Source organism: Equus caballus, chromosome 20 (assembly GCF_041296265.1).
Source record: "Equus caballus isolate H_3958 breed thoroughbred chromosome 20, TB-T2T, whole genome shotgun sequence".
NCBI classification, from domain to species: domain Eukaryota; kingdom Metazoa; phylum Chordata; class Mammalia; order Perissodactyla; family Equidae; genus Equus; species Equus caballus.
Genome location: NC_091703.1, coordinates 29273385 through 29285991, shown reverse-complemented (window position 1 = coordinate 29285991; position 12607 = coordinate 29273385). Strand labels below are relative to the sequence as shown.

The window sequence follows — 12607 nt, the reverse complement described above, 5'->3', positions numbered from 1 at the left end:
CGAAAGGCCATGGAAGCAGCAACCCAGCTGATGGATAAGCTAAAGTCGGTTCCTGGATCTCTGCAGTTAACAAAAAGGTCTCGGACTCTCGCGTCTTGCAAACTCGGCAGGATCTCTTAACTGAAAATCTAGTGGAAGAATTCTTGATGATAAAGACAAAAACTGATTGCTCTTTTCCATAAGGGGGGCTCCCGTGAGGCAGGCCGTTCGCGGTCAGCATCACTAACCTGTTTGTCTCTTCTCTGCCCTTTTCCTGGGCGCTGTCGTCTCCTCTGCCCTGCGTCCGGAACCCTCTCCCTTTAAGGAAGGAACACTATAGCTAGACTTTGGGATGTCGTCAGTGTAACTTCTCTCAGATTGTTTGCTTGTAATGTTTCAAATAGTGCAAGAAAGGCTTGTTTTCCCCTCCCCTCTTTAACCCTTTCCACCATAAGTTTAGAGGGCTTTAACGAGAGAAGGTTAGGTCTTCAGGTTTCTATTTCCTTTGTTTATTGAGCCCAATGCTTCCACTATATTCTAAGCTTTAAGTGTCAGAAGCAAGGATCTTGTATACTCTCTGGTAAATTATTGTAAAATTTTTTTTTCTTTTTACAATTGGAAGTGTGTTTTCATATGTTTGTTTAACCTCTCAGACCTCTCTTTTCTCTAGGTCCCACCTAATGAAATTCCATTATTTAGCCTGGAGAATGCTAACCAGCTAATTAACAAATGGCAGAGATAAAGGCATTTCTTGTATTAGATATTGCCGCAATAACGCTGTGTAACAAACCACAGTAAATTTCATGGGCTTCCAAGTATTTTTTCTCTTGCTCACAGATCTGCTGCTGATCTAGGATGGATCAGGATAGGCTGGGTAGTCTGTGGTAAGGCTTCAGGTAGACAGGGCTTGACTCTGGGCTACAAGGTAGGCTCTTTTCTGCCCTGCTTGTGTTCTGAGCACCAAGATAAAGCCACAGCATCAACTTAGGGCAAACTTCTCTTGGTGGAGCACAAGATCCAAGGTGTATCAGTCAAGGTTTGATCAGAGAAGCAGAACCACTAGGCGATAAATATGGTAAAGGGTTTATTACAGGGATTTGGCCTTACACTACTCCGGGAGTTGGTTAAACAGTCTGTGAGCCTCTTTTGATGTGTGTGGTCCTGGAGTCTGAAGTCAACAGAGTAGGCAGTCAGGAGGGGAAGATGGATGTGAAGTGGGAGAAACAAGGACAAGCTGCAAGCTAGAAGACATATCAGTCTCTCATCACATCCAGTTCTCCAACTTTGATAATGGGGGTGTCTGCCAGGAAAATTTGGGGCTCTTGATGGAATTAAACAACTGCCTGGCCCATGAATCAGAGAAACTGAAGCTGGAAGATGCGGCAGATGAAGCAGTAGATAGACAGTGTAAGCTGTAACGATGCTTCATGTCCTGCACTGACCTCCTGAGCCTAAAGGAATACGGCAACTGCTTCGTTTCTGCCTTCCAAATCTCCAATGTCTCTTGTGACCCAGACTAATAAAGAGCTATGCAAGGAAAAGAATTCGTGGGAATATAGTTCTGGCTTAGCTAAGATGACACAATATAAATCTAAGCACATTTAAGGCCTTTGCTTATTTCACTAACATTCCATTGGCCAAAGCAAGGTCCATGCCCACTCCCACATCAACCAACCGGGAACTATACTCTTCCCACAGTGGAAGCAAGGAAATGAATATTTGCTGCCCAGTAATCCAAACTATCATTTCCTTTCCTCTTTAGCTAATGAAAAGCAGATATTATTCTGAAGCACAAGGCTAGTTTTAGGAGGATTCATAGGTGTGTCAGCCAAATTCTCTTGTCCAGCATTGAGACCTGTAGGAAGCTATGAGGGGAGGAAGCAGTTCCTGGAACCCAGAGATAAGATATGGCTACTTGACAGACTTAGGAGAGGAATACAGCCAACCTAAAGCAACCTTGGAGGGAGGCAGCTAGAGGAAGACCTGCCTTGACCTCACTCTCTTCCCACTCTCCAATTTCCTGGACCTCCTGTTGGCTGTGGGTCTGTTTCTATGGGGGCTGGTAGTGGTGGAAGGGAAAGGGATAAAAACTTTTAGAGACTGAGTCTGAGGTGCCAGCAGGACATCCTAGTGGACATTTCCACCAGAAATGATACAATAACTGATACAATACCAAAATCCTATTTATCCTTAAAGTCCCACAAATGCCCACCTTCTTTATATACTTTCCCAATTCTCCCAGGCAGAATTGTTTCTTGATTTGTGTTCATCTGTCTTTCTTAATAGATTATAAATTCATCAAGTTTGAATCCATGTTTTATTTACATTTTGTATATACCTTTAAAATGCATGACATATGAATGCCATAACCATTCTTTAAACACATAATATCTTCAGAAATGTGTACTAGCCAAGTCACTATGGAGAGAGCTCTAAGGTTAGGAAAGCCCACAAAGGTCAAATTATTGACATTTACGATATGTTTTTACTATTTTTAAACTAAATCAAGAAATATCCGATTTTTTAAATTTCCTCTTTTTTTACATGTTTTTTACAAACAACCTATCAAAAAGGTCAAGGATGACTTCCCCTTGTTTCTGTTTAGTTTTCTCTGCCATTAAATAAAACGCTCTTCTAAAGTAGTCATTCTTGAGATAAGCAAATTCAAATGTCTCTAGGGCGCAGATAGATAATGAAGCTGGAGGGTGGAGACTGGAATGAACTGGAGAGCGCATCTACAGAGGTCTGGCCCAGTGACACCAGATCTTAATTTTTCAAAATAATATGGAAATCCAGATTTTTACATAAAGTGTCTACATTTTTTAAGTTGGCAACTAATTCAATTCTTAAAAACAATGAATGAGCTACACAAAAGTCTGCCAAATGTATCTGATCCTTAGGATGCCAGTTTTCATCTCTGGCATAGTTCCCACTTTCAGAAAAGCTCAGCGTATCAACACACCTCTTGGGAGAGTTCATCCAGTTGGTTGAAAATTCCTCAAATGTACAAGTTTTCAAATGTACAAGTATTCTGTGAAAGTCTATATTTTAAATTTCAAGCTACCTAACTTCAGGGAGATTTAATGTTCTATCCACTTTTCTCTTATTTTTGTCATAGATGTTTCTTGACTGTTCCCTCTGGCCTGTAGACTTCAACCGCACCAGTACTTCTTACCTGAGCCTTGAAACAAGGCAAAACAAAATAAGTGCTTTGACGGCAGTAGAGGTGAACAATTAGCACCTCCAGAGTTTTCATGGTTGATATTTATTTGTACTATTCCCATAAAAATATGAATATAGTGAAATACCCAACTTTTATAAACTTTCTAATTTCTCAAGTCCTCCTAATAGTGAAAAGCATATTTTATTCAAAGTCAAAAGAGAAGACAACAGTAAAGTTTCTTAGACTGTCTAGTCCAAAGACTGAAAAGATAAACGAAAACATAATGAGGACACAAGCATCCAGATGACTACTGTGGTCAGTGAGGGAGCTGAGCTTGAAGTATCTAGGGGTTTTTAGCATGAGAAAGGCAGAAGGGTGAAGCATTACAGATGTACCTGATGTCTCTTTAGTCTCACTATCAATATGTGATCAAGTCCACCTGGAGCGCTGGATGGTCAAAGGTATTTCTGGGTTTTTTTTCCCTAGAGGTAAACAGGAGGAGAGATGTTTATCACTGAGATTTCAAAAGAAAAAGAGGACATATGAATAAAGAGTAGCGTTGAGGATAACAATATACGTGATAACTTTCCTAAAAACTATGCTTCTTCCATAAGTTGACAGCGTGAGCAGTAAGGCCTAAAATTTCATGTTCTGCCCTGACATCTTTGAGCCTCACAGGGACCCAAAGGCTCAACCATGAGTTCCTCTGCTCTTGTCAGATATGCCTCCCACCCAGCGGGAAACGACCCTCACCTGGCTAGCTCCCCATCAGCTGGACTAGCTGCACTCCTGGCCCTCAACCTTACAGGTCTGACCTCCTTGCCTGCCCAGGAAATTATTCAAACAAACCAATTACATCCTCCTGAGGAAACTAGGGATCACCTCATCATCTCATTACTAAAAAGCCTGAATCTCAAAACCCCTATTTATTCACTGTGCTCCTGAGTGGCCCTATGTGGTGTGCTGTCCTCCTCCCCTGGCTGTGAGTATAAGTGACTAATAAACTGTTGTCAATCCCATGTGTCCGGTGTTGAGTGTCATGTGTTCGGCCATCCTCAGAATCCTAGGGTAGGACTCCCTCCCTCACCAATAGGGTGAAAGGGAGGTGAACAAACAGCAAGCTGCGTCACTGAGCAGTCATTTTTAAACTTAACTTACCAGCTTACCCCTCATATAATTTTTAAAATAGCATCACTTTTCCCACTCATTCTGATAAGTTCTCCTTTGCGTAGTATGCACAGTAATAGTCTCAGTGGGCCTCTGTTCAAAATCTGAGAGAAACTGTATCATCTGGATATTCAGGGTTTTTGACGACAGTCATTTCAAAAAGCAAAAGTGTGAAGGACCACAAAGGAGAAGGATCAAAAGAAAGGAGAAGAAATAGCAGCATCTACAGCTGAGTCAGGCCAATACGTGAGCAGTTTGCTCCACTGACAATGGACTGGAAGCTCCAGTTCCCAGCTCCTTTCAATCTGATGTTTGAGATCACTCTCCTAGTTTGACAACCTAGAATAACAATGGGAACGGAGATGCCACATCCCTGATTTCTTGAATTTGCTACACAGTGATAGGGTCTGTATTCAGCATAGCTTTCTAAAGAGTTCAGTAGTGCCTGATTTATGATTAACGGCCTTACAATTAGAATAGAGACACAGACTCCTGCCCTCTGTGGATTATCTGATGACGAACAAGGCTTGACCACTGAATGAAGGCTCGTCCACATTCCTCACACTGATGGGGCTTCTCCCCAGTGTGGATCCTCAGGTGCTGAGTAAGCCTGGTGCTCCCTCAGAAAGCTTTCCCTCATTCCTTACATGTATAGGGTTTCTCTCTAGTGTGACTTCTCTGATGTTCCATGAGTCCTGACCTCTGACTGAAGGCCCTCTCACACTGATTACATTTGAAGGGTTTCTCTCCAGTGTGGATTCTCAGATGTCCAATAAGGTGAGAACTTTGACTAAAGGATTTACCACACTCTTTACACCCATAGGGCCTCTTACCAGTATGGATCCTCTGATGAAGAACCAGGCCTGTGTTTTGACTGAAGGCTTTCCCACATTCATTATACTGATAATGTTTATTTTATTATGAATTTCTTGGTGTGAAAGAAGGGCTGCTTTATCACTGACAGCTTTTCCACACTGATTACATTTATAAGGTTTCTCCCCAGTGTGAATTGCCCAGTGCCCGATAAGCCCTGAGCTCTGAGCAAAGCCCTTCCCACACTCCTTACATTTGTGTTGTTTTCCTCTTGTAGGGTTGACCTTTTGCTGTTCTGATTTACTCTCATATTGAAAAGTTTCTCCACACCTTGTATACTGGGACACATCCAAGGAATTCCTTTCTGCAGAAATCTGCTTTGGAGCCAACTCACCAGCCATGTTCCTGGTCTCACCTGCTGTGAGAGAGCATGGCAGTTATTTAAATGTCACATGTCCCACATGAGGTCTTGATGACAGATTAGTAATAATAATTAATAACATTACTGAATGCTTTACTAATATCAGGGGTTGTGCTAAATAATTAAGAACTATCACCCTAATGGTTTTTGCCTATGAGTCATAGAGAACAAAAATAAATAAATAAAAGGATTTGGGCCCCCGCCCAGATCTAAAAACTCAGAATGGCAGGAAAGAAATGAAAACTTCCCAGGAGTCTTCAAGGGTCCCCAATTAACATATCTTCCAGTATTCATCCCTTGTGTAGTCCATTCCCCTCCCACAGAGTATCTAGGCTGGCCTATGACTTGCTTTATCGAACAGAATGTGTTGGAAGTGATGCTGTGTCAGTTCAAGGACTAAGACTTTTAAAAGGTGCTTTTGTGCTTTTAAGATCCCTGAGTTATCCTGTAAGACGTCTGGTTACCCTGCTAGAAAGATTATAGAGGGAGTGAGAGAATGAGAACTGGATGCCCATCCATCTCAGAGTCTCACTAAGCCTAGTTTTCCAGCCCTCTCTTGCTAAGGTATGAGACATGTGAGTAAAGCATCTTGAGCATCATAGGCCAGGCAAGCCCCCAGATAGCTACAGCTCAAACTGATATCATGTGCAGCAGCAGAACCACCCTGCTTATTCTAGTCAACCCACAGAACTGTGAGAGATAATATCATGGTTGTTCCTTTCAGCCACTAAGTTTTGGGGTGGTTTGTTACAATAGAAATAGAGAGATAAAACACCAAGTGATCAGCCAGATTTTGGTGATGCTCACAGCAACACTGTGAGCTGGGTAACAGATATGGAACCTGGAAGTTAGAAATTAAATAACTGGCCTGTGATCACATGGCTAGTAGGTGGTAAAGCCTGGCCTGGAACCCATCTATTTGAATCCAAAGCCTGTCCTCTTTATTTTTACTAAAAAAGATATAGATACTCATGGTAAGAATTTCAACAGTACAAAAGGTATAAAAGCAAAAAAGTCCAAATTCACCTTTCTCCATCACCCTGTATCCTCCTGTTCCTTTCCCAGAGGTAATCGCTGTAGCTTTGTTGCCCATGTAATGAATCTCCTGCTTCAATCCAGTGGCTGTCAACCTCTGACTGTATTTATCAGGAATTTTTTTCTCCCAATATTTTCACACAAGTGATAAAAGATTTTTAACATAAAGACACCCACTGAAGCATTGTTTATAATAAAAAAAATACTGGAAACAGCCTAAATGTACATCAGTAGGAGACTAGTTAATTAATTACAATATACGGATACAACAGAAAACTAAACACCTATCAAAAAGAATGAAGTAACTCTATTGATAAGAATATTATTTAGGGGCCGGCCCGGTGGCGCAGTGGTTAAGTTCACATGTTCCGATTCTCGGCAGCCCGGGGTTTGTCCGTTCAGATCTCAGGTGTGGACATGGCGCCACTTGGCAAGCCATGCTGAGGTAGGCATCCCATGTATAAACTAGAGGAAGATGGGCATGAATGTTAGCTCAGGGCCAGTCTTCCTCAGGAAAAAGAGGAGGGTTGGAAGTGGTTAGCTCAGGGCTAATCTTCCTCAAAGAAAAAAAGAAGAAGAATATTATTTCTTCCTTTTGTATGTAGGCCACAAACACCCACTGCAACTGAACAAAGGAACTAAGACTGTGGTATCCAGTGATTTAACTAGAATTTAAGTTGCATGAGGGTAGAGACTTTGACTATCTTGTTCACCACTGTATTCCCAGTGCTTAGATTACTACTGGACACATAGTTGATGCTCAATAAATATTTGTTGCATGAATGAATAATGTCCTGAATATTATCATTAGGTAAAAAAAGCAAAATGCAAAGTGTATGTATAGTATGTGTGCTAAAATGTACCAAGGATTTGTTTTAATCACATATAGTAAGACAGGCAGACATGGAAATGACTATCAAGAAGAAGTTCTTTATATTCACAGATACCTAAGAACAGGAGGCATGACATGCCATGAAGGGCCATGTGAGAAAGCACAAGGCCCATCAGGAGGCAGAAGGGCAAGAGGGGAGAGCATAGTCTAGAGCCTTTATTGGAGTTTTCCCAGGCAGGGAAGAGCAAGACAAGGTAGGTATGCTGAGTAAGCTTAGGATTGGATAGTTTGAATAATTCTGTCAGGCTCTGGGCTATAGAGATGGTCCCTAGCTGTCCAGTACCTGGCCCTAGGGTGATTGAGGGCAGGGGGAATACTGGCATGGTGTGTGAGAGTTTGATAAAGGAGATGGTTAGGGGAGTGGGCTCTGGACTGGTTGGTTTGTATATGAAAGGTGTACTCCCAGGGGAGCCCTCTGCTATCTCTAGGAGTTAGCTAGCCCTGGGAAGCGCAGTCTCTCCAGGATCAAGGTTCCAAATGCCAGAGCATCAAGAATATAGAAAACAAGAAAATATGGTCAATACAGTATGATACCATTTGCCCTAAAAAGGGAAGAGGGACTTCAGTATGTACAGAAAAGTTCTAGAAATATATATTAGAGTATGTTAACAGTGGTTAACTCGGGAATGGCACTTTTATTTTCATTTTAAAACTTTCTATACTACTTGAATTTTTAAATGTAAGCTACCATTATTGTCCCATAATAATAGCACTTTTAATAACTAGTTAAAAAAATATAATACCAGGGCCCATTGCAGTAAATCCATGGTAGATCTGGGCACCTGTATTTTTAAAACAGCTCCCTGTGACTTTTCAGTCAGAGTTGTTAAACCACTATCATAACAGAATTTAAAAAAATATCAGAAATCCCAATTCAAAATTAAGTCAACTCTGGATATGCTCACTTTGTAAATAACCTTTTGGTGTTAAATTTAGTCTGCTATCCCCAGATAGCACTTTTCTCGCCAGAAATACTGCTTTCTAGCAGACACTGCAGACTCTGTTTCCGAAAGACCACAAGGACTCACGTGTTAAGGCCCACCATTCTCTTGCAGAGGACTATGCTTCCAAGGATCACACTTTAGTTGGACAGTCAGTGACTGATCGGCAAGGCTTACAGGTCCTATTGCCTTCCACAGCACTTCTTGTTTGTAGTGTGCATTGGCTTGTACCTAAGGACACACAAGTAGAGCTGGGTTTATGAAAGGATCAGAAATATGGCATGAGCTAAAACGTCAAAAGAAAATTTCCTATGGGCACAGGAAGCAGAATGAAGAAATCAACTCACAAAAGAAATAAGCAGCGTAGCTTCAAAGAAAAAACAGAAAGACAATACTTCAGCTCAACAAATAATGGTCATAAAATCCTCTTGCTTACACTCTCTTTGCTGGCAGACCCTTGGTGCTCTCATAAAGGAACAATGGATTACCCTTTTCCCACCTGTTGTCCTTTATCTCCAAGTGCTGTCTCCAGATTCTCCAGCACAGTCACCACATCATCTCCGCTCCGGTGATGATATCCCCACACCCTGGCCTGGAGCTCCGTGGGCAGGATGATCAGGAGCTGCTCCTTGGTGTGCATCTCAGGCTGTAGCCACTTTCGGCAGAACTTCAGAAGCTGGTTCAGAGCCTCTCGAGGTCCAGGGGCCTCCTGGTAACAGAAGTGTCTGAAGCGCTGGTGGACAAGTTCCTGATAAGGGTCCACATTCCCTGGAAGTCCAGTCTTCTGTTCCCAAGCATGGTCCTCCTCTTCCTCCACTCTCACTATACTCAGACCCGCCTCCTCCTCTGGAGTGTGGACTACAGGAGTCAAGGTTGCATCTTCTCTCAACTTGGTGGACATCTTGCATTCACTGGCTGGGGATAGGATTCACTTGTCTTATATCCCAGGAGTCTTGAAGAATCTTAGGATCAGAGCACTCCTGTGGGAGGAGAACCCACTACTGAAACAGCAAAATAACCAGAGCAGTCAAGAACCTGTATTACCGGTAATGAAGACTCAGCACCATGGTGATAATATTCCTAAGTAGTGTAGTAGCAATGTGGTAACATCCACAGCAAGTAAGGATCATTGAGAAAGTGGACTTGGCTGCCAATATATAGAAAATGCTACATAAATAGCAGCATTAGAACTTCTGTTGCTGTGGAAAATAAGGCCACACCCTCAGGATTTAAAAACTTTTGAGTTTTTAAGAACTGCATTACAGGAAGAAAGAAGAGAAAAGCACATGAGCCAGAGGCTGGGGGCCACCATAGCCCACTTTCCAAGGCTTTCTTTTACGTATATGCATAACCTAGCACCCCTTCACAGAACTCCTTCAGCAGGACAGGATGGGTTTTGGGGCACTCCAGTAGAGAAAAAGAAGGCTTCATGATCCTTAGCAAGGTAAGGGAAGGCAGATCTTGTCACCTTAGTAAACTTACTATGATAACATACACATCAGCAGTCATAGAATTCTCCAGTGAAACCTTTATGACTTTTAAAGGAATCATACTATTTATCCAGGGGGTAATACACTAAAGATCCATAAAGTGGTCATTGTGTTCATTCAGGGAGTAAAGTATTAAGCACCTGTCATTTGAGACATTTCCCGCCCCCCCCCCATTGTTGTGTAGTGCTGTCGTGACAGGAAAGAACTAGAATTGTCAAGCAAAATCCGAGTCTAGTTTATTTTATACTATGACAAAATAACAGTGATAAATCCAAAACGAAGAGAGGGCCAAATCATCACTGCAGCTCGTTATCAATCATTGCGTGCACGTGTTGGGGGGAGGATAGGACACCCAAGCCGCAGAGACCCTTCCCTCCCCACCCCAACTCTGCCGGGACAGACAACAGAGATGGCGCGTTACGCAGCCTGCCTGGGAAGAAGCCCGAACCGCTCACCCGGAGCTCTGGGGATGGCTGGTGTTCCCTGAAGACGACCTCTGGTGGTAATAACAAAGTGAAAAGCTGAAGCCACCATGGCCTGGAGTCAAGCACGAGCCCACGACGCGCAGAGCCAAAGACCCCTGGACCCTGAGTTACTTCCTGTGTCCGCCTAGGAATCCGGAGGCTCGGTCCTCTCTATGATCCTCGGTACTACGGCCCTGGCTTTGTTTTCCCCTCTGGGTGCATCCAGGGCAGGCAGAGCACCTCGTGCTGTGGCGTTTGGTTCTTTATTCCTCTCTCTGCGTCTACGTTCCCTTGAGGAACTCTGAGCCTCTCCGTAAAGTTGAATTCACCCCCCAGCTTGCTAAGACTCACAGTGCTCTAGGCATTAGTTCTGAGCCCTTTGTGTAGTGTATTTATTGTTGATGAGTGGAACCTCTTTTTACATTCTAGATATGAGCTCTTTGTTATATGAACACCGAATATGATGGGTGTTCCCTTTTCACTCTCTTAATGATGTCTTTTGCTGTAGTAGCTTTTTTTTTTTTTTTTTTACTAGTAGACCTAATTTTTTAAGAGCAGTTTTAGGCTTACCAAAAAAAGTGGAAAAAACTCCCACACGTTGTAATTGGAATCAGAATCACAGTGTCTTTCAACAAACTGGTACAATTCATCTAAATTATCAAATTTGTGGGCATAGAGTTGTTTGTAATATTCCTTTATTATCCTTTTAATGTCTATGGAGTCCATAGTGATGGCCCTCTTTGATTTCTGATACTAGTGAAATAGGTAAAGAGTTAGCCATTGATGATTAGGTAGCTAGGAACTAAAGGTTTTTTCCCTTTTTGCAATTACTGATTACAGCTTTTAGCTGTTTAACCCATCCATTTTTAACTGTGCTGTTTAGGCACTATGCTATCTGACTCCCACTGGGTTCCTATAGATAAGATCTCTGGCACCTGGGTCACCATGGTAATGGGTGTTTGAGCTGTTTCTCAGGAATCACAACCCCTTTATCCACTCCAGGCTGGTTGAGACTGCCAACTCATCAAGTGGATCCATGCAAATGTCCCACAGGCAACCTTTTGACCTCAAGAAGTTAAAAACTCTACCCACAGATCATGCTTACATGCCATTTTGGGAGCCTGTGTCCTCTGAAGTGGCATGGCGTCTGACTATGCTTGGGCACTTCATCAATTACCTCACCTCTCCTCACCTCCAATCACCTATCTCCACGTTTCAGACCACCTTGCCTCCCAATCCCGTAAATATCCCCGAGTCCCTATTTTTGGGGAAGGAGATTTGAGACTCACACTCCCGCTTCCCCACATGGCTGCCTTGTGATTAAACTCTCTCTCTCTGCAATCCTGTCATCTCAGTGTTTGGCTTTCTGGGGGTGAGGCAAAAACAGCCTGGCACGGTAACTCTAGTAATTTGTGTCTTCTCTTTTTTTTCCTAGTTAACCTGGCTCGAGGTTTATCAATTTTACTGATCTTTTCAAAGAAGCAGCTTTTGGTGTCATTGAGTTTATTGGATTCTTGTTTTCAATTTCATTGCCTTCTGCTCTAATTTTTATTAGTTCTTTTCTTTTGCTTACTTTGGATTTCATTTGCTCTTCGTTTGCTGGTTTCCTAAGGTGGAGGCTTACATTACTGATTTGAGATCTTTTTCTTTTCTAATGTATTCATTCAATGCTATAAATTTCCCTCTAAGCAATGTTTTTGCTGCATCCTACAAATTTTGATGTTTTCATTTAGTTCAAAGCATTTAAAAATTTCTTGAGATTTCCTTGACCCTTGTGTTATTTAGAAGTATGTTGTTTAATCTCTAAATATTTTGGGAGTTTCCAGCTATCTTTCTGTTACTAATTTCTGGTTTAAATCCATTGTGGTCTGGAAGCATATTTAGTATGATTTCTATTTTAAATTTGTTAAGGTATGTTTTATGGCCCAGAATGTGGTTTATCTTGGTGAATGTTCCATAGGAGCTTGAGAGATACGTGTATTCTGCTGTTGTTGGATGAAATATTCTATAGATATCAACTACAACCAGCTGATTGATGGTGTTATTGAGTTCAACTATGTCTTTACTGGTTTTCTGCCAGCTGGACTGTCAATTACCAATACAGGGATGTTAAGGTCTCCAACTCCAGTAGTGCGTTATCTATTTCTCCTTGCAGTTCTATCAGTTTTTGCCTCATGTTTTTTGACACTCTCGTTAGGTGCATACGCATCAAAGATTGTTAAGTGTTCTTGACTTCCTTATC

General features: G+C 42.1%; 1 protein-coding gene across 5 annotated transcripts; it reads right to left on the bottom strand.

Moving 5' to 3' along the window:
- Nucleotides 1-166: 166 nt before the first annotated feature.
- On the bottom strand, nucleotides 167-10493 carry LOC102148436 (zinc finger and SCAN domain-containing protein 23). Of its 5 annotated transcripts, none has more exons than XM_070245039.1 (6): nucleotides 10357-10493; nucleotides 8911-9391; nucleotides 8513-8642; nucleotides 5376-5540; nucleotides 3538-3624; nucleotides 167-297 (listed from the first exon to the last, which is right to left on the bottom strand). In XM_070245039.1, exons 2-5 carry the CDS (start codon nucleotides 9310-9312, stop codon nucleotides 3572-3574), a joined length of 750 nt encoding a protein of 249 aa, XP_070101140.1. In that variant the 5' UTR covers nucleotides 9313-9391; nucleotides 10357-10493; the 3' UTR covers nucleotides 167-297; nucleotides 3538-3571. The 5 variants fall into 5 exon arrangements, with proteins under 5 accessions (XP_070101140.1, XP_070101142.1, XP_070101139.1 ...); XM_070245041.1 differs by having other exon boundaries at nucleotides 5453-5540; XM_070245038.1 differs by lacking the exon at nucleotides 167-297 and having other exon boundaries at nucleotides 3229-3624.
- Nucleotides 10494-12607: the final 2114 nt, after the last annotated feature.

Excerpts from the sequence above, each read along its gene's own strand:
- LOC102148436 (XM_070245037.1), bottom strand. The coding sequence starts at position 9,312 with ATGTCCACCAAGTTGAGAGAAGATGCAACCTTGACTCCTGTAGTCCAC. Across the intron at positions 8,643-8,910 it reads TTGGAGATAAAGGACAACAG|GTACAAGCCAATGCACACTA; the intron begins GTGGGAAAAGGG and ends GTGTGTCCTTAG. Across the intron at positions 5,541-8,512 it reads TAGTCCTCTGCAAGAGAATG|CAGGTGAGACCAGGAACATG; the intron begins GTGGGCCTTAAC and ends GCTCTCTCACAG.